The 26,976-nt window shown below is 44.0% G+C and overlaps 1 protein-coding gene and 1 non-coding gene across 2 annotated transcripts in view; one reads left to right on the top strand and one right to left on the bottom strand.

Moving 5' to 3' along the window:
• Positions 1-7,388: 7,388 nt before the first annotated feature.
• TRNAG-CCC (transfer RNA glycine (anticodon CCC)) lies at positions 7,389-7,461 on the bottom strand. The gene has a single exon. It is a non-coding gene; the product is annotated as a tRNA-Gly (tRNA).
• A 5,441-nt stretch (positions 7,462-12,902) lies between these two features.
• The window catches only part of LOC144941077 (microtubule-associated serine/threonine-protein kinase 2-like), a 288,270-nt gene continuing 274,196 nt past the window's right edge, over positions 12,903-26,976 (top strand). The window contains exon 1 of the mRNA XM_078867518.1: positions 12,903-14,454. Within this exon, the coding sequence (XP_078723644.1) occupies positions 13,303-14,454 (1,152 nt within the window). The 5' untranslated portion in view covers positions 12,903-13,302. The remainder of the gene's footprint in view (positions 14,455-26,976) is intronic.

Genomic DNA, 26,976 nt, shown 5'->3' with positions numbered 1-26,976 from the left:
TCCTCTTAACACACATCACACGACATTATTCAAATCCAACCTTTTACCCCGTGTTTTCATCCAACATTGTTCCTTAATGCAATCTGGGCACTCATAATTCCACTTCAACCTCCATTACTTGTAAGCCAACTAAAGGACGACACATGGCATGCCACGAAGTGTTCTCTGGCTATGGGTTTTATTGTGTAATACGTTCCGTGTAACTCTTTCCACGTTAAACATTGGGAGAAAACCATGGACGTTGATTCAGTGCAACTTTGTAAACATTTTAAACGTAACAGGCATGACAAGATGTGAAAGGCAATTATGTAAAAAAAATACTTTACAAGATAATGTTTTCATATTTCATCAGCTTGCAACTGGTTGCAACAGGACGGTAACGAAATAAATAATTAGATAATACGTATCCACGTATCCGTATCTCCACATGCAAATAATACAAGTATTTCTTACACAACCCATCAGCCGCGCAGCCTTCTGGGGGTGCATAATTTCAGCAGCATTGTTTCAAGACAAGCAAACTGTGGACCGGTTTTAAGATACAATGTTTCATCAGCAGAGTTTGGCTCGCTTTAATCAACGCTATTGACATGAACTCCTAGTTCGACGGAACATTATTCTATGCATAACTCAATAATAAGTTGCGTCATTGTGGACAATATAACAGGCAAGTGGTTGGGTGGCTCACTGCGTGAGCTCTGCTGACATTCTTAGGATCATTCTTCATATCAGCTATCTGAGATTTCATTGTGCTTTTCAGTTTCGTGAATTAATGGTCTCATCCTCGTCAACAATAACAGACTAAAACAACATTGTAGGGTACATTTGGTGTTTGACTTCATAAACAATCATTAAGTGGCTCAACACATGTTTATATCTATGGCGAGGGCTGCAGCGCTTGGACAACTGTTGACACCGGCTCACTTCCTTCCAGCTTGTCTGCGGTTCCTCAGAGATTCTGAGATGCAATTTGCACGAACGACGCTCTATAAACCTAAACGTCATAATCTCATCATGCCCCCACTCTCAAACTGTCCATTGTAATAGTTTTCATTGGTTCTTCTGAGCCAAATGGAAATATTCCAAATTCCTATGGCACAGACAGATCTTCTCATAGGATAACTTCTGTATTACCTGAAAGTGTCGGAGCCTCACTCGGTAGGACTACTTTTCAACTTCTGCTTCATGTAAATTGTATGCCTGTGACCAAATCAACTGGAATGTGCTCGATTTCATATACATGTGCAGAGCTGGGCCTAGACGTATGGACGAGCATCATGCACAAACAGGTTCATAGGGCCTCGGGGCAGTAGTGGCCAGTGCAGTGAAATCCATTGTTATACTACACTTCTACGCTGTAGTGTGCGTGCCACTCGCCTTCACCAACCCGCACTGACTAGGGTGGTGAAGTATGGTCAAATAACTCTCACGACCCGGAAAGCGTTGGGAGGCCCTCATCCAGCAGTAGATTGACAACAAGGGCCATAGATGAGGCACTCAAAGCATGAGGGGAGTGAGTGACATTTAAGTGGTTATCTCAGAGGCCTGTTGAGGTGGCCTCGATTGAACTCGGGTATTTCTCGAGGGGCACTTCTGAACAAGATGACATTGCCTGCTGACTGAAGGAATTCCAGAAGGACCCTTCTTCATCTAATACAATTCTGAGGGGCACAATTGGTATTACAAAAAAGCAATAACTAAAAAAACAAATGTCTTTCGATGATGAAAGACATCTCAGTACAGTCTCGGATTACATGTGCAAGTGCCCGTCGGGGTGATTCCTGCGAAACGTGAATTTGCTTAAATTTCGATTTAAAGCTTTCGTGACTGCAGGGATTCATCTTCTTGGTTCTTTCGGTAAAGTCACGTAGAATGGAAATAATAAAATAATAAAAATAAAACATAATAAAATAATTCTCACGACGTTTCGGCCACAACGCAAGCAGCCGTCCTCAGGTGAAGAACAAGACTCTGTCATTCAGACTCTGTCTTCCCGACAGACCTGTTCTTCACCTGAGGACGGCTGCTTGCGTTGTGGCCGAAACGTCGTGAGAATTATTTTATTATGTTTTATTTTTATTATTTTATTATTTCCATTCTACGTGACTTTACCGAAAGAACCAAGAAGGTGAATTTGCTTGGTAAACGAAGCACATCGATTTGCCAGTGTCGCAAACCACCACGTCAGCGCTAGGGCTGTGCACGGTCGGTGGTGAAGGCATCACGTGCCTTGCTTCCATCGACATCCAACTCCAGGCGACTTGAGTGCACTCACTCGAGTTTGACACGATTTCCTCCAGAACTCCACTTGATGCACAACTTTCATTTGGTGGTGGTGGTGGAGAAGTGACGTCCTCATGATGTTCCGAGTTATCACGCGAGTTAGCCAGTTACGTGGCAACGAGCGATAGCACATTCGCATCTCCGTTTAGAACATTTGGCTACATACGGTGCGAAAGAAGTTATACATACACACATACATTCGCCGTTTGTTGAAGGGTGTTTGTAGTTCGATTCCGGCAAGCCGCCTTGGTTAATATTGCAGGCGTGTCCATAAAATACTTGCCATTTGCGCCACGGTGGCGAGATGTTAACGACCTCGCCTGGTATACAGGAGATCATGGGTTCGATCCCAACCCTGACGCCTGTATATTCGTAGTTTGTGCATGTTTATAAACATGCGTTTAGAGTATTTGGCTGCTATAAATTTCCACACGATAAGTCACTTTGTTGAGCTATCGTCTGTGGCCAGGTCGCTTATGAAAAAGAGCTACATAGTTCAGTGGGCCTTACCTGTTTATGACAAAGTAAAAAAACCTAAAATTGTGTGTCGGCGTCATGATCTAAATTTCCCAATAGCAATAATTATTTGCTAATTCTTTTTAAAATTAACTTTGCTAGTTTATAATGTTAGAAATTAACCTGTCAATGTAAAATCAAAGAGCCGAAAATAACTAACATCGGAAGGTGGTAGGATGGGAAGAGTCATAACTGGCTATGATGTTCCCATCCTACCACCTTCCGATGTTGTTATTTTCGGCACTCCGATTTTACATTGACAGGTTAATTTATCCAATTAGCATCACTAGCCCCGCCCACTTCGTTTATAACCCTCCGACTACACCCTATAAAAACAGTCTACATTCGGCAGCTTTCATCCTCTTTACTCCTGATGACGATCGCTTGTGTTGTGATCGAAACGTAGTTTTTTGTAATTTTTTTCAATCTTCTTTGAACCTATCTACGTGACTTTACTGAAAAACCCAAAGAATATAATTTGCAGGTATTTATTTTTTCAGCATTGGAATATTTTGGCCAATACTAGTTACACTGTGTGTGTGTGTTAGCTCAAGGAGAAAATTGGCGAACCCGGGGGAAACCCTTGAAGGACAGGGGGAGAACATACAAACCCCACGTGCACTGCAGTACAGGGGGAGAACATACAAACTCCACACTCGTACTCTGCACAACTATGAGCACATATATATAGCATCGCCCCCTGATGCCAAATACTTCACAGGCCCCTCGTGATAAAGTGCTGAGACTCCGTGAGGCTTTCGTGGGTAAAACAAGCATTGGCAGGCAGGTCACTATCAGTTTGTCACATGAAATGCTCCAGCCACCCGACTGCGTTTTTTTTTATTGACACGTCTGGTGACGTTTTTTGCGCTCAGGCATAATTCCGATGTTAGGAATCCTCCGAGCCATCCCGTCGAAGCGACACGTCCCCAAGAGAATTGTGTGGCTCTGGCCCAAACTTGAGTTGTCTGTAAATAAAAACCATGTCAACAGGGTGCCCAGGGGAGGCGCGGCTGGCTGCCTTGCTCGAGTTTTTGTGGTGCAGCTTTGCAAAGCGGTGAAATGACTTTCACTTTTGAGTCGAGGCGTAACATTGGATGTTTCTGATGCTGTGCTTTTCAATTGTCGGGGCAGTTGTCAGTGTGAGTAGGAATAGCCGGCGCTTTCGTGCATGTAGGCGTATCGTGAGTGACTCATCGGTTCAAACTTTCTCTTCGACGCGCGATACATGCATCACTTTAAGTGGTGCACCTAAGAATGGATTCTTATTTATGCAAATGAAAGTTAACCTTTCGTCTAATGGTTGGAACAAGACTACACATTGCAAAATGAGACTGACAATACAAACGAGGCTGCACAAATGAGACAAAGACAAATTGTAGCGTGAATTTAAATGCGATCCTGAATTGTAAGAATGTATCAAGTCACCTTGGGGCTGCATCATTACATGCTTCGTGTCTCTCATTGGTTCCCTTCTGCAGTATTTACTCTTAGTCGATGGAGCATTTGGTGTTGACACTTTGACTCCCTTACGTTAGTGAGTGCAGCAGTACCTTCTGATTGTATCACTGCGCGTGTGTTGTGTTGACATTAGGGGCCGTCCATAAATGACGTCACGCACCTGGGGGGGGGGGGTCAGACATTTGTGACGAGGGGGGGGGTATGAGAAATGTGACGTCACATGCGCAACTTTAAATAAATATAGACAACACGTTCGACTTAATTAAATAGACTTTTTAATAAATGTTTTCTCCTACAACATCAGAGTGCAGTCCCACTATAAATACGCACTACAATGACAATAGTTTAAAGCGATTTGAAGCCTGTTTTATTTGGGGGGGGAGGGGGAGAGCTTTGTGACGTCATATTTGAGGGGGGGGTCTGACTTTTTGTGACGCCGTGTGACGACGGGTGGGGGGTCAAAAGTCGTCCAAAATCGCGTGACGTCATTTATGGACGGCTCCTTCATCATGGTTGTAGCTTGTACCAGATAACCATTAACCAGGGGACTTCCAAAGCAAACCGCAGACCGTCACATGGCCTTATAAAGTCGACATTTTTCCATGTAAGTAAGCGAAATGGGAATCGATCTCATGTAATTCGGTGTGCAAGTGTTACCTATATTCTGTAACGATGTATGTCTGTTTCACAGAGTTGCGTGGTATTTGATGTATGGTACAAAGACAAAGCACCCCCGTAAATAGCCTCAACAGACTGTTGGGGAAAGTGCTGTTTGCGAGTAGCACCACCTATTAAGGCCGGCACGGCACACGAGGGGGTTGGATGGCCAGCACCACGCACGGCCGCCTTTGTCTCCCTCGTGGCGATGATCACTCATCGCACGAGGTACTCATTTGAGGCTGAGTCTACCTAGGAGAGGTTCAGATATCGTCACTGGTGTTGGTGGCCGTGAGCAGGTATTGAAGCGAGTTTCGCACCACATCGCGCTAACGGCGACTACCGCTCCCCGTATTTGATGTGGCAAACAAAGCTCCCCCCTATAGCTTTAACAGACTGTTGGGGCAAGTGCTGTTTGCGAGAACCTATGAAGGCCGGCACGGTACACGAGGGAGGGGGGTGGCCAGCACCACGCCCAGCCGCCTTTGTCTCCCCAGTGACGATGTTTTTACACACCGCGCCAGGTACTCATTTAAGCTTCAAATCAAGATTACTCATTTAAGGTTGAGTCGATCTAGGGGAGGCTCAGGATCGGTTCAGCAAATCGTCGCTGGTGCTGGCCGTGAGACGAACTCGGGTCGCCGGGTTTGTAGCTCAGCGCGCTAACCGCTACACCACCGCTCCCCCACATTTCATGTACCGCACACAATGGAACCTGAGACAGGCATTGTCGGCTGTTACGGGGTTATTATCAACATTGTTGTGATGTAATATATGCTCCGGCTTCTATAACTCCCCGCCTTCACCAACTCGCAGTGACAAGCATGGCGAAGCATGCCCTGCACAGGAGTGGGGAGGCCCTCATCCAGCAGTGGATTGACAAAAGGGCTGCACATGCACACACATGTACACACATGCACACACATGTACATGCAATGGGCGATCGGAAGCTCGGCTGGGCCTCTGTTGCACGAGAGACAGGTTCACGTAGCATAGCTTGCGCGATGCTGAAGTCACTACCCCCTTATATTCCCTTTCCAGCATTAAGGTACATTTTTTCCTTATCTGATTGTATTGCTTTCTCCCTCCCCGTGCAAGCAGTCGCTTAAACTGCGGCCACTGCACCTCCCAAACTAGCACCAAAGTCAACCTCGCCATGCGTATACCGCTCGTACTTGACATCAATACATCGAGGACTGGTGAATGTGAAACTGTGGGGCTTGTGGTGGCTCTTGAGAGGTCCGTGTTTGTGTTTCAATGCCGCCGCTGATGTTGTTAGAGGGTCTCACGGTGTTGGTGTGGTTTCGCAAGTGTTGTGATTTTTCTTACGGAACATAGTTTTGAGAATGTTTTTGTTTTGTTTACCTGCTGGAAAATATCAACGTGGAAATGTACACGTTCGGAGAACATACAAGCTCCTATTGTATATCGGTATATGCAACTTCCAAAGCACTGCGGACTGAAACACCAGGGAATAAAATGTCTTGTGTCCCATGTGCTTGTCTTCGTGTTGCATTTCTCGTGTACCACTACATCCTTTAAATTTACATTTTAAAAAACAATATTTTTCTAGAACTGCTTTTCGTGTTTAGTTTGTTGTTCTCATTGGGAAACCTCACAGCGAGCAGTGACATCGCGTCACAGCGGGCAAAACAGTCACTGGCAGCTGACGTCAAAAAAATACTTCTCAAGTCACTTCAATTGCAGTCACGAAAGCTTTAAATCGAAATTTTAAACAATGTAATTTATGTAATCCCTCATACCTTCACAGCAAGTCTGGAGGCGCTGAAAATGGTTTTGAAATTTAAACCCCCCACTCGTGGGTCACAGATACATCCAAAAACACATCCCAGTGAGCATCAACAACACAGGATACACGGCTGAGAGATAACTCACTCAAGACAGTGGTACCACAGGACTTGTGCTCTAAAGGTAATTCTAAAAACACTCGTTAAATACTTTGGCGATGCTGCTGCTGCGTTGGCAGTGGTGCACAAGGGCATTTGACAAAAAATAAACTCAACACATTAATAAAAAACTGTGGCCTAAAATAAAACAAGTATAACCCGTAAAAACAAAGTTTTTCACTATAAATCCTTTATATGCGTGGCGGCTAGAGTCCTCTCGTCCTCTGGCTTGAGATGGCTGCCACCTATATGGGTCAGATGATTGCATGGCAGCATTAAGCAATTTGTAATTAAATATAATATTTTTGTCCTAAAAAGTGTAAAATTTTGGAATTGGTTTTTCACGAACATTAATTGTCACGCACAACGAGTCTATGTGGAAAATGTCAGCTCGATTGGATCACGGGAAGTGGGTTAAAAAACGACCGAAAGATTTGCACGGTCCTAAGCAAGCAAGCAAGTGAACTTAATATAAAGGATTTAATAAGTATAACCTGTAAAAACAAAGTTTTTCACTATAAATCATTTATATGCGTGGCAGCGAACTTAATATATATTCACCTGTGGCGGACGCGGGGATCGATCCCGCGACCTTTGGCATGGGAAGCGAGGGCGCTACCAACTGCGCTACTCCGCCACGGCCTGTGGAGGGGTTACGCACTGTGCTCTTACACTGTGACGTTCAGCCAAAGCCATGAATGAGTTCTATATGAATATATGTAAAATAAATTTTTTTTGCCTAAAAAGTGTAAAATTTTGGGAATTTGTTTTCACGAACATTAATTGTCTCGCACAACGAGTCTGTGTGGGAAATGTCAGCTCGATTGGATCACGGGAAGTGGGTTAAAAAACGACCGAAAGATTTGCACGGTCGTAAGCAAGCAAGCAAGCACGCAAGCAAGCAAGCAAGCGAACTTAATATAAAGGATTTAAAAATATCGGCGACGGTTTGGTCCAATGACCATTATTAATTTAAATCCTATTAAGAAGGATCATTGCCGAAAACGTTGCCTGCTATATATATGAAGGCAGCTGTTATTGACCAGAAGAGCACACAAGCGTGGTCACCACATCTACGCCTCTATTTCAGGAACGAAACAGGTGGACTTCTCCACAAATCTAGCTGTCGCCTGATGAAGCTAGTTGTAATTACTGGTGAAACGTCGTACTCAGATTGTAAACGTTGTGGCTTGGACTCCAACACACTGGTGTGCTGTATTAGTGACGAATTGGCATGTTCTGTTTACGTGACAACCCTTACTAGTTGGCTGTGTTGGGTGGTGGCGGATTTTAATGACACATTTATATATTTACGCGATCCAACCCAAGAAAACCTCTATCATGGATGATATTGGTAGTGAAAGCCTATGTGTTAAACACTGTAATACATTTTCGAATGATTTTTCAATTTAATTAACAGTGATTTTGTCAAACAAATGCTGGATAAATGCCTCCCCATGCTGTGTTAGTCATAGAAGTTGTTTGACCATACTTCACCATGTTGCTGGTCAGCAATACAGGTGGGTGAAATCATATACCCAGGACTGTTTCAGATATCACCACTGATGCTAGCTATGGCTATAAATTATACTCAGGTTGCGAGGTTCATGACGCACTGCGCCAACGACTGCAACACCACTTTCCCTTTATCATTATTAACTAACATATTTAATAGAAAACAGCTAATCAAATGTAAACCTCGCAAGTCTTGGGCCCCCTCGCGACATTTGAACCTTATGGCAGTACCCCGGGGTACAATAGTAGCCCGGCTCTCGCATAATATCAGTGATGCAGTCATTTTTAGTCTGTTGATGGTCGGCGATGCGGCATTCGACTCATCTCGACGAGCTATACACAATGCACTATTCAAAGTTGAAATTTTCGATAACGGATTTTTTATGCTGTTTGGCGTTTCGACATCGTGGAGTAGCACTTATTTCGGATTGATTGGTACCCCAGTCGCGGAGTGAGGTACACCCCTGGAAAAAATAGTGTCCCAGAAATAACATTTCATTGCCTCGGCCATTTTGTATTATTTGCTCACGCCAAGTCTGAATGAATATTCACACAATGCTCACAGAACTGGACGAAAAGTAGTGTGCAGAGTCAGATACCTGGATGCCTGTCACTCGTGCATAGAGGCACGAAGGAAATACTCGACGAACTGAGAGTAGGTCACTTAGTTGAGCTCAAGATCAAGACGAGCAAAGCATGAGTCGTGTAGAAAAAGTTTGCTAACAATTGGCAATGTTCGTTGAGGGGCACAAAACACACGAGAACGTGGATATCAAGGATTATTTTTGAACGCATCAAAACGTAAACAAAAATAAGGTACTCGCACCGTACTCACACTCACCCTCCCCTCCCTTGGCATCACAAATAAAACAGATGTTTATCTATCGGCTTAACTCAGCTAATGCCCTACCCAACCGCCCGCGACGCACCACGGCCTGCCGCATGCCCCCACCCCCGACCCCTTGGCTCCTCCCCCTCCTAGTATCCTATATAAACACGTGTCTCTAAATAGATCTCTTCATACGCTACAGTAATTTTGCAGGAGCAGTCACACCTGATGACGGATGCTTGTGTTGCTTCCGAAACGTCGTGCATTTAATTTATTTTTATTTTATTTAGCTTTTTCACCTACGTGACTTTACCGAAAAAACCAAAGAGTACAAAAATAAGGTGGGCGATAACAGGTTGGAGTGCATTTTGTAAAACTGAACTTCATCCTTAAACAATCAGAGACCAATGCGCTTGAATAAGATCGTTTTCAATCAGTGAATACTACCTGCGATAACACATGGTTAAAAGCATGGCCATTGACAAAACACAAAGGAAACAAATTATGAAAAGTGCACAAATAAGCATTGAGAGGTGCATACTTGGAATGAGGTCGAGAGGAACACGTGGATTGGAGAACATACACATATTAAAGACATAATTTTGACTGGCAAGAAAAGTAAATGGGCTTGGGCAGGGATGGAGGATAGCCTGTGATCTAGATGAACGATGGAACAGCAGCCAAGGAATGGAACACGCTCAGGAGAAAACGAGCTCTCCTGTGCAAGTAAAGTGGTACCCCGGAGATCGAACTTAATTCGTTCCAGAAGGCCATTCGAACACCGATTTGTTCGAACACCGAATTAATTTTCCCCATAATTAATGTAAATGACATTAATTGGTTCCAGACACAAGAAATCTCTCAGTATAAAGCATTTTTACACGAAGTTTACAGTAATTACATGCATACAATCATACAAAAAAACAAGAAACAATAATTCAATGAATAAATATTCTTAGGTTTTTTCGGTAAAGTCACGTAGGTAAAACATCAAAATTAATGAAAATAAAATAAAATAAAAACAAAAATCACGACGTTTCGGAGGCAACACAAGTCTCCGTCATCAGGTGGGACCGTCACAGCCGAATTAGCTGCATCACTTGATCAGCTAATTCGGCTGTGACGGTCCCACCTGATGACGGAGACTTGTGTTGCCTCCGAAACGTCGTGATTTTTGTTTTCATTTTATTTAATTTTCATTAATTTTGATGTTTTACCTACGTGACTTTACCGAAAAAAACCTAAGAATATGATTCCTTGCAGTCACGAAAGCTTCAAATCTAGAATCAATGAATAAATACGTGGAATAAATGAAATAAATGAACATTGAACTTCACTTTCCCTGTAGTAAGGAGAGTTGTTGGCTTGAGTGGAAGGTGGTGAGGAGGAGGTAGTGGTGTTATTGTTTGGAAGGGGAGTCCCCTTTGTCTGGGCAAGCGTCATGCACGTTGGCCATACGCGTCTTAGCTGCGATTGCCCGTTCGACCTCCGAATTTCGTTCGGTTTCTGGGGCAAAAAATGTTCGGAAATATCGTTCGAACACCGATTTGTTCGAGTTCTGGTACGTTCGATCTCCGAGGTTCTACTGTACTGAGTAGTTTGCGACATCGCCATACTATGAGAAATGGAAATAGCTCAGAAAGGCCTTCATCCAGCAGTGGATTATTATTATAAGCCCATTCTTAGCCACAAAATCTGATAAAATGTCATGGAGTCGTCTGTCGCGGTATCGTTTTGGTCGAACTTGATGAAGTTCAAGATTATTTCGTGAGGCTTTATCGGAGTGGACTCATGAGCCACACCCAGCAGAGGGCCTCAGTACAATTTCCATCTGATGCCAATTAGGACGATGATTGCACATTTGTGGAATGTTATTGTGTCTCGCAGCACGGAACCCAACGCGAATTGTGCAACGGTTGCAACTGTGACAGATATTGGCCATGGCGTAACACTGGAACATTGGAAATGTATTGTATTAATTTACAGCCAATCTTGTTAATAACCATTCTCTTGTTCCAATGCGTTCGGGTATTGTGCCTATGAGACGTCGAGGGTATACGTCCTGCTGAAATAGTTTAAACATCGTATTGGAGGAAATGTAAAGATAATGCAAATGTATATTAAAAAAATATAAGACACGGCTCGTTGTTAATTCACTGTAGGGCGAGGGTCTGGCTCACATTGTGTTGGTCAACCACAACAAAACTCAATCCTCTGACCTCTCTGCTCCTCTGATCTCTCCACTGGGCCCCAAAATAATCCTAGAGCAACTGCAAGGTTGCGCTTTAACCATCTAAATGGATCAGCCTTGTCATGCCTCGTCTCAACCATGACATAATTACGAGCGGCGTGAGGTCGTATAGATTGGAACGTAACGTTATTACGGCTAATGAGATATTTCCGACGACAAGCACGTTAGAAAGCTACATCATCCATGCGTATGCATGCCCTTTATTTATAGTCTCATTTAGATTCCAAACACGAGTGGACCAGTGAGTGCACATACACTCTGCACACACCAGATGTCGCAGTACCAGAGCCAGACTAAGGCACGTTCAGCATAATTGGGCTTAGTAAAAAGTAAAAATATTTTACCAGGTACTGTCAGGCCCAATGAGCTAACTTTATTTTAGAAGCGACCTGGCCACAAATGGTCACTCAACAAAGTGGCTTATCAAATAGAAATGTATAGCAGCAGCCAAAAACTTTTAATGTATTTTACTAAATGTGGAAGGAAAAAAGCTGGAGGACCAAGAGAAAAATCCATGCGACCACAGGGAGAGAAACACGCAAACTACAAATACACAGCAGGCGTCAGGGTCGGGATCGAACCAACGACCTCCTGTATACCAGGCGAGGTAGTTAACATCTCGCCACCGTGTTATACCCATGGCTTGTAGAGCCAGATTAAGGCACATTTACAATTCATAGGGGTTCAGTGCTAATACATAAAGGATCAAATAATAAAGAGTGATTTTATTATGAATATCCAATGTTCATAGAGCCCGACTAAATCATATTTAAGATCATCCGGGTTCAATCCCAGAACCAGCATCAATAATGGCATTATTAATTGTAGTGCTGCCTCTAAAACTCTCAATATCTGAGCTTCACGGTTCCAGGCTAGGGTACTAAATAAGGGTTGTCAAGGTCAGTGTTAGTATCTGATGCTCAAAGAGCCAGCCAAAATCACATTTAAGATTCACAGGGTGAAATGCCTGAGGCAGTATTATGAGAACCAATTTACGTGGTGTTTATGTGCTATAAAAAAGGCCCATTCCCCCGAAACATCGACTATTACATATCTATATATTTAATTTGAAGCACCTGACAACCCATACGGTTTACCCGTATTTTTGTACATTAAAATTTAGTTTTCAGGTCCATACGGGCAAAACATGATTTTGTCCATTTGTTTGTGTTTCTCCCTTGTGATGGGACTTTGTAGGATGAACGTTGAGATGTATAATGGCACGGGGTGACCAATACGATCTGTAATAAGGAAGGAGTTGAAAGTTTCGCGTCACGGTGTTGTTATTGACGAACGCGGTGAGTTTCCAGCATTGTAGCGCTCGGATGGGACCCTCGCATTTCCCAGTATGGATAGGCGCAGCCGCAGCGCGAGCGCGCGTCCCATTGGCGAAGCCGCCTCGTCTCGGCCAATCACGAGGAAGCGAGCGGCGCGCCGCGCCTATGCGCTCTGGGGAATCCGAGCGCGCGGTTCAAAGCGCGCGTCCAACCGCGCGCTGCGTCGGCTGCGCAGTTTGGCGCAACGCGCCCGCGGATTTCCCCTAAAATTGTTTTATTTTCTTTTCGATTAAAACAACAACAGCGGTAAACAAGTGATAAGGAGCGCTAAAACAAAAAGCTACACGAGTCGCTAATTTTAACCCCGCCGGTCGTGATGATGCGGACAGTCGTCGGAGTGGCGTCTGAGGCGGTGGCGATGTCGACGGTGGTGGTAGCCGCGGGCTGAGGGAATCCGCGGCAAGGCAGCGCCGCTAGGCAAGACGGTAGGCTTCATGGCGGCCTACTACTGGGACTCAAGCCGTCGCTGCTGAGGTCTCGCTCTTCTCTATCGCTCCCGCTCACGCCGCCGCGCTCTCTCGCACGCTTCTCGCCGCTCTTCAAGCGATGGAAGGCGACGGCCACGGCGCGGAGAGCAGCCGCAGGGCGAAGGAGAGGCGACGAAAGGAGGCGACGCTGAAGCGGCCGGCACCGATCGCGGGGGGGCCCTCGGACCCCGCCGTGGAGAAGGGAGACGCGGGCACGGAGAGCAGCAGGGAGGAGGGCAGCGGGGACGGGGGTCGGGCAGCAGCAGGGGCAGCAGGGGCAGCAGCAGGGGCAGTAGCGGCAGCGGGCAAACACAGGCCAGCAGCACGAGCAGCAGCAGGACCACCCGGGGCGGCAGAAGGAAATCGTGGGACGTCGGGGTCGGCGACAGGGTCAGTGGCAGCAGCAGCATCAACAACAACCGGGGCAGAAGCAGGAGCAGGAGCGCATGAGGCAGCGGGTGTAGCAGTCGGTGCGGCGCAGGAGACGGCAGCAGGAGCTGCGACATCTGACGCTGCGGAAGCAGCAGGGAAAGTTGGCACGGCATTGACGAAATCTAAAGCAGCAACTGCAGCAAAAGCTGGCGCAGAAGCAGGGATGCCTAAAGCACCGGCAGAAGCAGCAGCAAACCCTAAATCATTAGCATTAACAGCTGTTGCAACAGCAGCAGCTGTATCGTCGTCAATGGCAGCAGTACAAGCTGCCGTTACAGCAGCAACTGCATCAACAACAACGACGACGACATCTTCAACACAAACAGGAGTAACATCAGAATCGGCAGCATCTACACCTTTACCAGCAGCAAAAGCAACAACATATAAATCTGCATCTTCAGCATCATCATCTTCATCGTCGGATAGTGATGGTGGTGGAGGTCAAAGTAATACTGTTCGTGTTGTATCTGATGGTGATGGAAGAGCTTCTGGGGGTGGTGATGGTGGTGGAGGACCAGGGGGTGGTGGTGTTGGAGGAGCTACTGCTCTTGGAGTTGTTGGAGATGGTGGTGGAAGACCAGGTATTGGTGGGGGTCGTGGAAGAGCCGCTGGTGTTGGAGGTGACGGTAAAAGTGGTGGAGGACACGGCGGTGGAGGCGCTGGTGGCGATGCTGCTGCTGGTGGCAGACGAGATGACGAGGCCAAGGCGAGGAGCGTGGCGCAGCCTGGCACCCAGCGCTCGTTCGCGCCCGTGGGGAGAGTTCGGAGCGAGGAGAGCGATGAGGCGTCCAAGGCAAAGGTAATTAATTGGGAGCAGGGCCATAGACGAGAGTAGGGAACCTGGAGAGCCGTGCCGAGCCAGACCGATATGGCTGCAGGTTATTTTCCACTGCAGAAGTCGAGCCGTGCGGCTGAATTCACATGCTGTGTTTGAATTGTACTCACTGATACTCTTAGGGTTTTTTTTATGTCACATTCAATTAATGCGGTATCAGCCCCACCTCTGGGCCCTGGTTGAGCCCCAAATTAGATGCAAATGTTTTGTGAAGCCAGTCTATCACGGGTTTCTTCTGGCACAGCTTGGCAAATAGCCAGTTGAAAACCCCCCACCCTTACTGTTGGGGCTCGGATGTTGCTGGTGGACAGGGTAATAATGCATGGCTGAGGGAGCCTGAGAGGTGCAATCGTGTGTGGACTTTTTCTCAGGCCTCCATAAATGTTCTGGTGCTGCTGCATGGGATTTGCTTCCAAAAGGTGATGAGACACCTCGTGCTTTTTTAAAATCACTTAATACCGTGCATTACCAAGTGGAAAAATCATGCAATGCCGACTGGTAATGTAATGTACATGGTAATGGATGAGATTGAAGATATTGTTTGGCCCACAAAGAGGTGAAGTGGGTGTCCTTGGCATCTTATAATGTTCATGTCAGAGCAATGCACCAGCACTGGCAACATCGCTGAATATAAAACTTGAGAATTTGTTAATGATTATGGCAGTTTTACAAGTGTAGTGATTGGTGGGTACATGGTCGTAGTATCGTGAACAACTGTTTCACCAAAAAGTTATACATTTTTACGTTATTTAATTGGCCACCTGAAATATGCAAAATATGCTAAATATTATTATTACCACACTTTTTTACCCAGGAAAGCCTCACTGAGTGTCAATGTTTACAGGAGGGTCCTGACAAGTTTCTTGTGGCATGGGTGGTGTCACTGTGTAATCCCAATTGAGTAATTTTGCAAGTATGTTTCAGAATTGGGATGTTTGGCCAGTACAAGCTACATTGTATGTTTTTTTAGCAATGGGAGGAAACGGAAGAACCCAGAGGACACCTATGTAGAACAGGGGGATGACGTGAAAACTCCACACTGCAAGGTGCTCAATTTGGGAATGGAGGCACAAGAGTTTCCAAGCGTTACCAATGCACCACCCTACCGGCAATACATACGAAAAAATATTGCATCACTGACGTGGCAAAGCACTGTAGACTGCATGAATTAGCAGTGTCAGGTGATGGCAAAGAGCCTCTTGATGTGACTCCGAGGAGTAGTTCTGTGCTGTTATCCACTCGGCTGTTTCTTGACATGATCTTCTGTTGAGGGGGTAAACATAAAGTGTATTTGACTCGAGACATGACCATGATAACAGTACAATTAAAAATATACCATCATTAATGATGCAGGCAGATCCCCCCCCCCCCAACAAAAAATATAGTTTACAAGCGCTGAAGGTTCCAATTAACTGGCATGTTGTGTAATTGGTCCTAAAATTGGCTTTTCAATGTCTCTTTCCCCAAAGAAATAACTTAGATTATTGGTGCATTTGTTTTGGCGAGATGTGCCATTCTCAAAATTCGTATTTTTTTTTACGCCAGCCCAATGTTTATTTAACGTTTGATATTTTGAGATTTAGTAAGATGATTTGGGTGCAATATTGCAAATCGAATAAAGATATGTAAATTCAATGTATTCTGACCATCACCTGTATTTTAAATGTCACATTTTGAATAGTCATTAACCATTTTACAATGTGCACCCAATGATGATATGAAACATGTAAAGCAATACTTCATAGCATGCACTGTTAACCATATAATCTTTTATTTTATTTTATATTTTATTGCAATACAGTATCTTACAAAAACCCACAGACGCTGTAGGCTGTTGTTTTCAGCTTTCCAGAAGATTCCAAGCCACCAATATCGATTGCGTTTCATGGAAGGAAATAAAACTTGTTGCTAGCTGTCCAGTTGTTGAACCGGACATATTAATACAATAGAAGTATTCAAAGGATTGCATTGGCAGCAGTCCTCATTGCTGGCATTGACAAAAAAAAACTTTCTTGAGAGAGCTCTCCTGTGAAGAAGGAAAATTGCAAAAATATGTTTCGCCCGATAATTATTTGTTGCAATAAAATTGTGTTAATAATAAGAGGGGTGGGCTTGTAGCACAGTCGTAAGTGCACTGCGTTGGTAGTCAATTTGCCCAGGCCAGATATTTTACTAGTCAGTACCACCTGACATGGAACATCATTCATGAGTGATTTTAATGTATTTGTGGCCGAAAAGATTGAACAATGTGATAACCATTTTAAACTAGTGGATGATCAAATAATGCGCTTGTATTATCCATATAAACACATAGATACTACTAACTTTTGATGCCTTCGGTGGTACCGATTTATGCTTTGGCCTGTGGATTTGATGACTCGGGCGAGTTGAGTTAGAATCCTGGATACAGCTGACACCAATGGCGAGTGATATCTGAACCAGACATGGGCCCTTCTGTCTCTAACGGACATTGGTTCAGCACGGTGAATTCCAGTCAAACAACTCAAATGACTAAAAGGGAGGCCTTCATCCAGTAGTGGAATAATACAAGTCTGTACATAGTGACATGGGTGGTGATGTTTTTTGCAGTCAAGGCATGTCACTCTGTTGCCATATTTAAGAGGACTGACTGAGTTGAAATGATGGAGACAAAACTGGTTCAATGGGATATAATTTTCGATACGGAAAGAACCTGTTCTCCCACTTTCTTGTAAGTTACAAGACAAATTGTAGTAAACGTATTGTTATTATTTCACGCTACCATTTATTTACAGTACATCAAAGGTCTCAAGGCACAGCTTTCAGAAAAAACAATTCAAGATTGTGCTTTATGAAACAGTCAAGTGCTGTGCAACCACTGAAAGTAATTAGTGATGATGGTACAACAAATTGTAACGTATAAAAGTATACATTGAAACTCTCATGCACATTAAAGTAGTGGATGTTGTAGGTGGGTTGATATTTCCATGACCACAAATCTTCATTTCTGTTTAGATTCATGCATTTTTTCTGGCACATAACATCCAGGTGACACCCCTGGTTAAACGCGGATAATTATAATGAATATGTTGAGTGATGACTCTTATCCATGAAAAGCCACAGATAGGATTAATTCAGCTCTTACTGGAGACCCTTTTTGGGGGCATTGTCTGTGGATAATAGGATGTTTTGTGGAATTTCTCTTTCATCATCAGCCATGATCAGTTCACTGCGAGCTGAAGGCCTCTCCATGGCACTGCCACCTCTCGCGATCTTGCGATGCACAATCCCATGCAGCACTTGCATGTGAACTGAATTTATCGCTCCAGCTCGTCAGTGGACATCCTCTCAGATGTGTTCCATGACTGACATTTCAATTCCTTTTAACCTGTGATATTATGCGGATAATGGGATGAATTTAACATCTACGGGGACCACTTCCAAGTGTGTTGTAACCTGCAGATAAATGTTGATAAAATTATGAATTTGCCACGTGAATCCTTATCGGTGGAACACCTGTGGATGATGGGAAGGTTTGTGGATCAATTAGAAATCACGGATAAGAGGAAGAGTAGAAAAGGGTAATGATTTAGAGGCGTTTTACTCATTGTGAAATTTATTTAAAAAATTAGACTGGTTACTATACAGATAATGCCTAAGGGTTGGGTGATAAACCTAATATCAGTATGTTTTTGGGTTATATATAACTGTTGGCAGTTGCAGAACATGCTTGCCAACAGGGACACTCAATTGATTTTGACAACGTTGAAGTATTGTGTAAAACTAGTTACTACTGGCAAAGACTAATTAGAGAATCCATTGTAATTGAGAGAAACAGAAATAACTTTAATCGCTCAGACAGCTACAGGCTTAGTGCGGCCTGGAAGCGTATTATTAAATAAGATACATTACAATTCCTTATAAGGGAAACAAACACTAACTGATTACTAATGTAGCATAATCACAATAAAACACATGCCAAATGATTACTAATCTACAACTCGCATCGTAACAATAGCCTGATTACTAATCTAGTATATAATTACAATAACCCCCCCTCAAATCTTTGCACCTGACGAATTAATGAGTTAATGATGACGTCACCCTGCTGCTGCTCTATATAAGAACGGGAGACACAGCAGAGCCTCACCATTCTGGCGAATTACCCGATGATGCTGGATGCAATTACCAGCGAAACGTCGTACTCAAATTGTAAATAATCAACGATTTTTGGGTTTAGATCGCGTTATTTATAAATGTGTCGTAACCCTCCACCACCCGACACGGCCAATCAGTAAAAAAAAGTGTCACGTTGACAAAAGACAAATAGTTCACTGCTTTAGCCCACCGGTGTGTTGAAGCGTGAAACCACAACATTTACAATTTGAGTACGACGTTTCGCTGGTAATTGCATCCAGCATCATCGGGCAATTCGCCAATGATGATGCTGGATGCAATTACCAGCGAAACGTCGTACTCAAATTGTAAATGTTGTGGTTTCACGCTTCAACACACCGGTGGGCTAAAGCAGTGAACTATTTGTCTTTTGTCAACGTGACACTTTTTTTTACTGATTGGCCGTGTCGGGTGGTGGAGGGTTACGACACATTTATAAATAACGCGATCTAAACCCAAAAATCGTTGATTATGAACAATATCGGTCGCGAAAGCCTACGTGTCAAATTGTAAATGTTGTGGTTTCACGCTTCAACACACCGGTGGGCTAAAGCAGTGAACTATTTGTCTTTTGTCAACGTGACACTTTTTTACTGATTGGCCGTGTCGGGTGGTGGAGGGTTACGACACATTTATAAATAACGCGATCTAAACCCAAAAACGTTGATTATGAATAATATTGGTCGCGAAAGGCTACGTGTTAAACTGACTTTACCTTTCTTTGCCCATTACCAAATCACCTGAAATGCACCCGAACTCAGAAGCTAAGGTCACGCCCAACCTCAGAAGCTAAGCGGGATGTGCCTGGATAGTGCTTTTATGGGTGACCACCATGCACAGCATATTGTTATAGGCTGTAGGGCTGCATGTTGGATAGTGCAGCAAAATCCATTGTTACACTGTGCTTCTGTGTGCCCACACCTATGCTCCTCATCTTCATCAACCCGTACTTAACAGCGCAGTGAAGTATGATTTTAACAACCCCCACGGCCCACATAGCAAGGGGAGGCCTTCGTACAACAGTGGGTTCACAAAGGTCTGTACATGCACACAGTCTCCTTGAAGAGGAATTTGAGACAATTAACACTCCACTGCTGTACAGTGCTGCCTATAGAGTTATGTTCTCTTCAATCCAAGGTCATTGTCGTATTTAGGTGATTGCCCCTGATGCACTCGGGCAACAGCCTTCGTGTGTTTGCTTCCCCAGGCATAATATTTACCAGCGTTGAGCTTGACCTCGACGCAGTGCTAAACTCTGGAAGTCGCCTGCGCTAATAAGGGGGCAGAAAGCCAAGTAAATCCACATGACATCCTTCTTGGCAGAAGAGCTTATTGTTTGTGCTGTTGGGGGGGGATTGACACACCAAATATATTTTAACCGTGCGCTTCCGTGCTCGATTGCAAAAATAAAAATCGTACTTTCAGCAGAAAATTAAAAGAAACTTTGAAATACAAGCCCGTGTGTGTGTGTGCCCGCGAGCGCAAATGTGCTGACGCTTGCCACTTTGAAAGGATGAAGATGAGCTCGTTTTGATTAGCAATTCCAAGGTGTCCAGCTCGATGCTATGCCGTGACACTTATGGAGAGCTGCTTTTTCGTTGACCAAGCGGGGATTCGTCCGAGGGGACTCATTACTTAGTGCCGGTATCTGCGGCTCAGCAGCTTTTGGTGCGGCTCGTGGCCGCAGGCTTAACCTTGTCTAGCAATCATGGTGGCTTGGGAATTGAGCGTGCGCTGGCTGGCTTGTGTGGCTTGTGTGGTTGGCTTTCTTCGGAAATAACACCTGGAGATGCTGAAACCCTTGCAATAGAAGCAGGTTCATATTAAAGGGAGGATCCTTGTCTATAACTTAAGGCAGTTCAGCATTGATTCAAGAAAGATCGATCCCTTGCTAATGAGACACTGTTGAAATTGGTCAAACATTTGCTTCTGTTTGGCTGATGCATTGTTTAAGAAATACTTTGTATTTATGGAAAGATATATGTGTAAAGAGATATTGTCTGCTTTTCTATTTCGTTATTTATATTTTCCACAATGACACTGATGATTATTTTGTGTGAAGCTTTATATGGGGGGTCAGTGGATTACAAGAGACCACTTGCCCTGGCTCAGAAACGGCTTTGGTATCATTTGGCGATGTTTATCAGGGAAGGGTGGATCTTTGGGAAAATGCCGAGGTCAGAGCAGTGAGCAAGCACAGCTGAGGTCTCGTGGTTAGCAGTGTGAAACATCTTGCGTAAAAATCTTTCTTAGTTAACACTAAATCTGAGCTAAGGGGACGTCCATAAATGACGGCACACACCTAGGGGGGGAGGTCAGATATTTGTGACGATGTGTGACATGGGGGGGTTTGAGAAATGTGACGTCACATCAAAATGCGCAACTTTAAATAAATATAGACAACGCTTTCTACTTAATTAAATAGACTTTTTAAGAAATGTTTTCTCCTACAACATCAGAGTGCAGCGCCACATTAAATACGCACTACAATGACAATAGTTTAAAGCGATTTGAAGCATGTTTTATTTTTTTGGGGGGTGGGTGCAGAGTTTTGTGACGTCATATTTGAGGGGTGGGGTCTGACTTTTTGTGACGTCGTGTGACGAAGGTGGGGGGGGGTCAAAAATCGTCCAAAATCCCGTGGGTTCTGCAAATTACCTCTGTGCTTGAAATCAGGCAGCCGCTTGAGGTAAAACCAGGCGCTGTGGCCCACAGCCCTAGTCCATCATCGTCACATTATCCATCGTGATCTTCCCTAATCTGTCGCCAATTTAACGTGGTCCTGGGATACGGTGGCTTTCACTTGGTCTTAGTGGATTCCGGCAAGGTCTTGTGTGTGAGAACCCTGGCTGCAGGATGGATGATTGACTAGTGAGGATGCGCTCGTCAAAGAGCACTGCGTCGTGGATGGGAAACGGAGGCGTATGGAACTCCCTATAATCATACTATGGTGTCATCTTTTAGGGATGTTACCTGACGTGCTGACTACAGGAGTTAGAAAAAGACGTTTACTCACCTTTGACTGCAAGCGGACTGTTGAGTTTCAATTGTTGAAATTTGATTGCCCTGGGGGACTGGGTTTCAGGCCACGTGTATGTTTTCACCTAATTATATCCCATTTGGCCTGTTGGGAGTCATGCCATAAGTCGAATAAATCTGACGTGAAGAAAACTTAGTTTGGAACTCCCCTAATCAGAGCATCATGTTATGTCGTCATCATTATTTATTGTCCACTGCTGGATGAGGGCCTCTCCACGCCATCTCTCACGGTCCTGTGATGTCACAATTCATGTCGCTTGTACGGATTAACTGATCTCATTGTGGTCTCATGCTCTGCTGCGTTCTCCTTTTCTCTGATTTTGTCACGAGTCTTGTGCATTGGCCATGCATTTTCCTCAAAACCAGTTACGTCTCTCAATTAGAAATGTATTTCTAATTTGCATTTGATCTCCAATTCAATGTGTTCCTCCTCCTCTAGTCTCGGTTACATGTTGTGCTCGTTTATCTCCATGCCTCTTTGTTCACTTTGATACGTAACAAAGATAGACCCGATTGAGATAAAAGTCTATTTTGCAGCAGAGACCTGGTTTTAATTACAATGTCTGTCTTCTGGAGGATTGTGAAGAAAAAAATCACACCTGCTATTGTGATGTGGGTAATGCAGCCTTGTGTGAATCTCTTTATTCACCATCTCATCGGGTTTGGGAAATGAATTACATTTTGTATTTCCTTTACCCCATAATCTATGAACGTGACACATTTTAAATGGACACTGCACATTTAACGAACTGTCGCTACACTTGAATGACTTCTGGATCGTGGGACACGAAACGCGTTAAAAAAACAATTCCTTATGAATGGCTGGGATTGTGTGCCACAAGCCGCGCCTCCCCTCATGTGGCCCGCACCACGGCAGTGGGAGCGTACTCTCCTTCAACCAAATCTCAACTTGCAATGTGGTTCCCTTGCGACAGAGTATCAACTCGCAAAGTGGCTCCTTCAATGTGTTTCGTGCGGCGGCTTTAGGCATGGGCGTTGGCCGATAATTGTTTTCAGTCCTTTTCTTGGCAGGTTTTTCTGTTCTTGCGATTGTTCACATGTAGCTTTATATCCACATTTCCATCCCATGTAAGCGAGACGGTGGGCTTTTTTTGTTTAACAAGTTAATTGTATTCTGGCCAGGTGGGCTTCCCTCGGTGGTGCTGGTGGTTAGAGTGCTAGACCAGCTATCAGGATCTCTGGGGGTACGTGGCAGTGTTGCAGGGGCTACGTGAGCTGATTTATAAATGTGTGAAATTATATCATGCATGAGAGTCATTGGTGAATAATCATGTATGAATCTGCCAATGTAAAATATCTACCATAATATTTTACATCCAAATGGTAACCTAGAACGATAGAAAATACCTTTCTAAACTCATTGATTGTAAGCAATGTGGTTTCCAAGAGTAACTTGCGAGTGCGAACAAATTGCGTCATGCATACAGAGCATCAGTTGAATGTTTTATTCGCTTGCAGTTACTAACGAGTTTAAAAAAAATGGACAATTGGTTAAAATATTGACGTTCATTATTCATTCTTTTAATTCTCAGGACCATGTTGGGTCAGGCAAGGAGGTACTCTGTTGAAACAAAATTCAATGAGGGGTACAGTAGCCCAAACAAGGTTGAGAACCACTTGCCTAACCCAAGGCTGTGTTAAAGATGTCCTCCTAACTGGCAGGGGTGGGGTAGGGAGGGGTCACAGATGGGATTGGGGGAGGGGGGGAATGGGTGGTAGGGTTGAGTGCATTGAGGCTTATTCATGGAGAAACATTGTAGCCCTGCTGATGATCCTGAACCCACTCTCCGGTAATCACGGAAACGTTGCATAAGGTAACTGGGGCATGTATGACAGTGGCCCCATCACAACTCCTTTGTCTTGCTGTACTTCGTAAGTATACTTACAGAAATTGCCACCACGATCTTTGTTTTATGTGAACACAGGTTAGCAAAATAATAGATTTGTGAGTATATTGCACGATGATACAAGTTACCTACATTCTGTTCTTATAAAATTTATTTTACTTTAGCTGGTAAGGCCCACTGAGCTATATAGCTATTTTTCAAGAGCTACCTGACCACATTATAACTCATTGAAGTGGCTTGTCACATGGAAATGTATACAGCCAAATTCTCTAAACGCATGTTGATTCTAAATGTAAAGGGAAAAATCGGAGGACCCGGAGAAAAATCCACGTGACCACGGTGGGGGAGACATGCAAGCTCCAAATATACAGCAGGCGTCAGGGTCGGGATCGAACCCAAAACCTCCTGTATGCCAGGCTCGGTAGCTAACATCTCGCCACCGTGGCACCCGTGATGTACAACCACAGGCAGTTGATATCCAAATTTGAGGAATATGTATTCATATAAACATCATCATCAGACATGTTCAATCCACCGCTGGATTAAGACCTCCCAAAGCCACCGGCATCTCTTGACAATGCTGTGGTAGAAACAATCCACCACGTACCTGCAAACATGCTGATATTAACATGAACCTTGGGAGATAAAGGTCCCTGAGTGTCATGTTGGCCACATCACCCTTTGGTGCTCACAAACAGCAATTGTGCAAACTGTCCACCTCGTGGACGAATAATAATCATACCTTGATTAAATGCATCAATACGCCCACGAAACATGCATCAAATTGCATATGACAACACGTTACTGTCAGTGCAAATGTTACGTATGTGCATGTTTAGTGTACAAACGAGACAAATAAAACCCGTTGAGCAGAATTAGGCAGAAACAATCAAACGGACTGTATAGACTGTACAAACAACATAGAGAGTATAAGCACACTGCAGTGAAGGTATCAACAAGGAACGTGCGAATGGGGTCACAATTTTTTAAATAATAATAAAAAAAAATGGTTATATTGTGGTGGATTGGTGATTTGGGGGTGGAGGTAAGGGGTGAATCATTGTAGGCCTAGAATCTAGGCTTCTTTTCTGATTAAAAGTGTATTTTTATTTTATATGTACCTCCCTTAAAAAAATATTGCAATAAGATGTTTGTCCCATTACACCGTTGCAGCGTCAAAGTGTTATTACAGCTGCCTGCGTATTGATTTGTCTAAGTTACGCTCGGATGGGAGAGCTGTGTACGATTCCGCGTGTCGGTTTAGTTTCCTCCGATACGCGCATCGAGCGTTAGTGCGTCCTCTTTAAAGAACACTTTATCGGTGGCATTTTTGTTTAAGGCGATGAGAAAACCTGCTTGCGGCCCCCAACTGGGCTAGTCTGTCACCCAAGACTGTTTATTAAAACAGGGAACACGCATCGGCTACAGTGCAGGGTTTGGCCGCAATTCGTTGTGTACGCGCCTGCAGCCATACGGCGTATGACACGCATATATTCAGCCATTATGTCAATGGATGAGTTCCTGTGTCGCTCATGGAGGTTATTTGACCATACTTCTCCACGCTGGTCAGTGCCGTTTGGTGAAGGTGGGAAGCATAGATGTGGAAGTATAGAAGTGTATGGAACCGCAATTTATTTGTTTGCACTATGCTCTATTGCCCACCACTTAGTTCCTTTAACGCTTTGACAACGTCTGTGTGCAAGGTGATCACCCGTCCGAGCACTATCTTGGCAAAACCCTGCTTAGCTTCTGAGATCTGAAAATATTGTGGATACGTGAAATTGCTGTGCGTGGGGAGCAGTGGTGTAGTTAATGCACGTTGTGATGTTCCCAGCGATCCTGGTTAGATGACTGGTCAGCAAACCATTTCCGATTGGTAATTCAGACATTATCCGAGCTGCCCCGAGATAGACTACTCTTTGATTTTGCTGTGCTATATATGCCACTTTCCCCCAACAATGAAATTGGGTCTTTGTATGTGCCTTTAATCAAGCGAAAGTGTCTCACTGCTCACCTGCGCATGGATGGAAGTTCAACTGCATGGGTGTCCTTGAGCTGGAAGCAGAGGAATGACAACTTCCTGTAAAATTTTCGAGAAGCTGTGGCGCAGTGGTGAACGCCCTGTGTTATGAACCTGTCCACCTGAATTTGATTCTCGGATACAGCTAACCTCAATTGTGAGTGATATCTGAATTATTTTCAGGCCCTCCATGTTTATCAACCTGTGCTGACCAGCGTGGTAAAGTACGATCAATTAAACTCTCAGATGACACGGAGTCAGAAGGCCTTCATCCAGCAGTGGATTTATAGAGGGTTGTAAAAAATGTGCCGACTGTTCTGTGCAGTGTCTTGTGATGATGTCGTTACCTATCAATGCCATGTAAATCAAATTTATATTGTGTTGAATTGTAATTAGTGATTAATGCGCATTCGTGATGGACTTGACTCATAATAGTGCGCAATAACAAATGTTCTTAATTACTTTGGTGGGAGTCACTGAATCCATATGACAACCACTGTAGGCTTCCGACAAAGTGGTACCAATTTTATAATCGCACAGGGATGATGGGCTGAGTTGACCCGAAACGGCATTTTAATTTACAACATTTTTATTGTGAGCGGAGCTCTCCCGTCATCTGCCACCCACCAGAATAGTATGTTCTCTCCGTGAATATACTGTATCTTATTAGATCCACTGTGACTGTAAAACCACTAACTGGGATAGCAGGATCATAGCAACAACTGCTCTGACAAAGGCAACTGGGATTTTTCAGCATATTTAATGAGGAGTGTGGATTCGTAATCGAACACAAATAGTGGACTCTGAAGAGCCAGTGGGGTCTGTTGTTTTAGCTATGGAGATATGTATCTGGAGCACTAACTTTTTAAACAAAGTTCAGAGTCTGCATAATTACCAAAGTGTGTGTTTGCCTGTTGTGCAGCAGAGATTATAGTCCCTGGGATGATGTAATTCGCAAACCTTGGGGCCTCTGTGGACTTAGCCAGAATCCCACTTTTAAAAAATACCCGTAGATAAAAAAAGGTAAATATTAATATTCTTTGGCTCTTTTGGTAAAGTCACGTAGATAGGATGAAAGAAAATAACAAAAAAACTACGACGTTTCGATCGCAACACAAGCGGTCGTCTTCAGGAAAACCCCTTTTTTTGTTATTTTCTTCGACCCTTTTCCTGAAGACGACCGCTTGTGTTGTGATCGAAACGTCGTAGTTTTTTTGTTATTTTCTTTGAACCTATCTACGTGACTTTAACGAAAGACCCAAAGAATATGAATTCCTGTAGTCACGAAAGCTTTAAGTCTAAATATTAATAGTTAATATAAATTCTGGCATAACCACAGTCGTTCCCAGCCTCCCTGCCAAATATAGATGACATCAATGGGTTTATACCTACGTGACTTTACCG

The sequence above is a fragment of the Lampetra fluviatilis genome, chromosome 24 (assembly GCF_964198595.1).
Source record: "Lampetra fluviatilis chromosome 24, kcLamFluv1.1, whole genome shotgun sequence".
Classification (NCBI taxonomy): Eukaryota; Metazoa; Chordata; class Hyperoartia; order Petromyzontiformes; family Petromyzontidae; genus Lampetra; species Lampetra fluviatilis.
The sequence above is the reverse complement of the archived record's forward strand: the minus strand, read 5'-3'. Positions and strand labels throughout refer to the sequence as shown.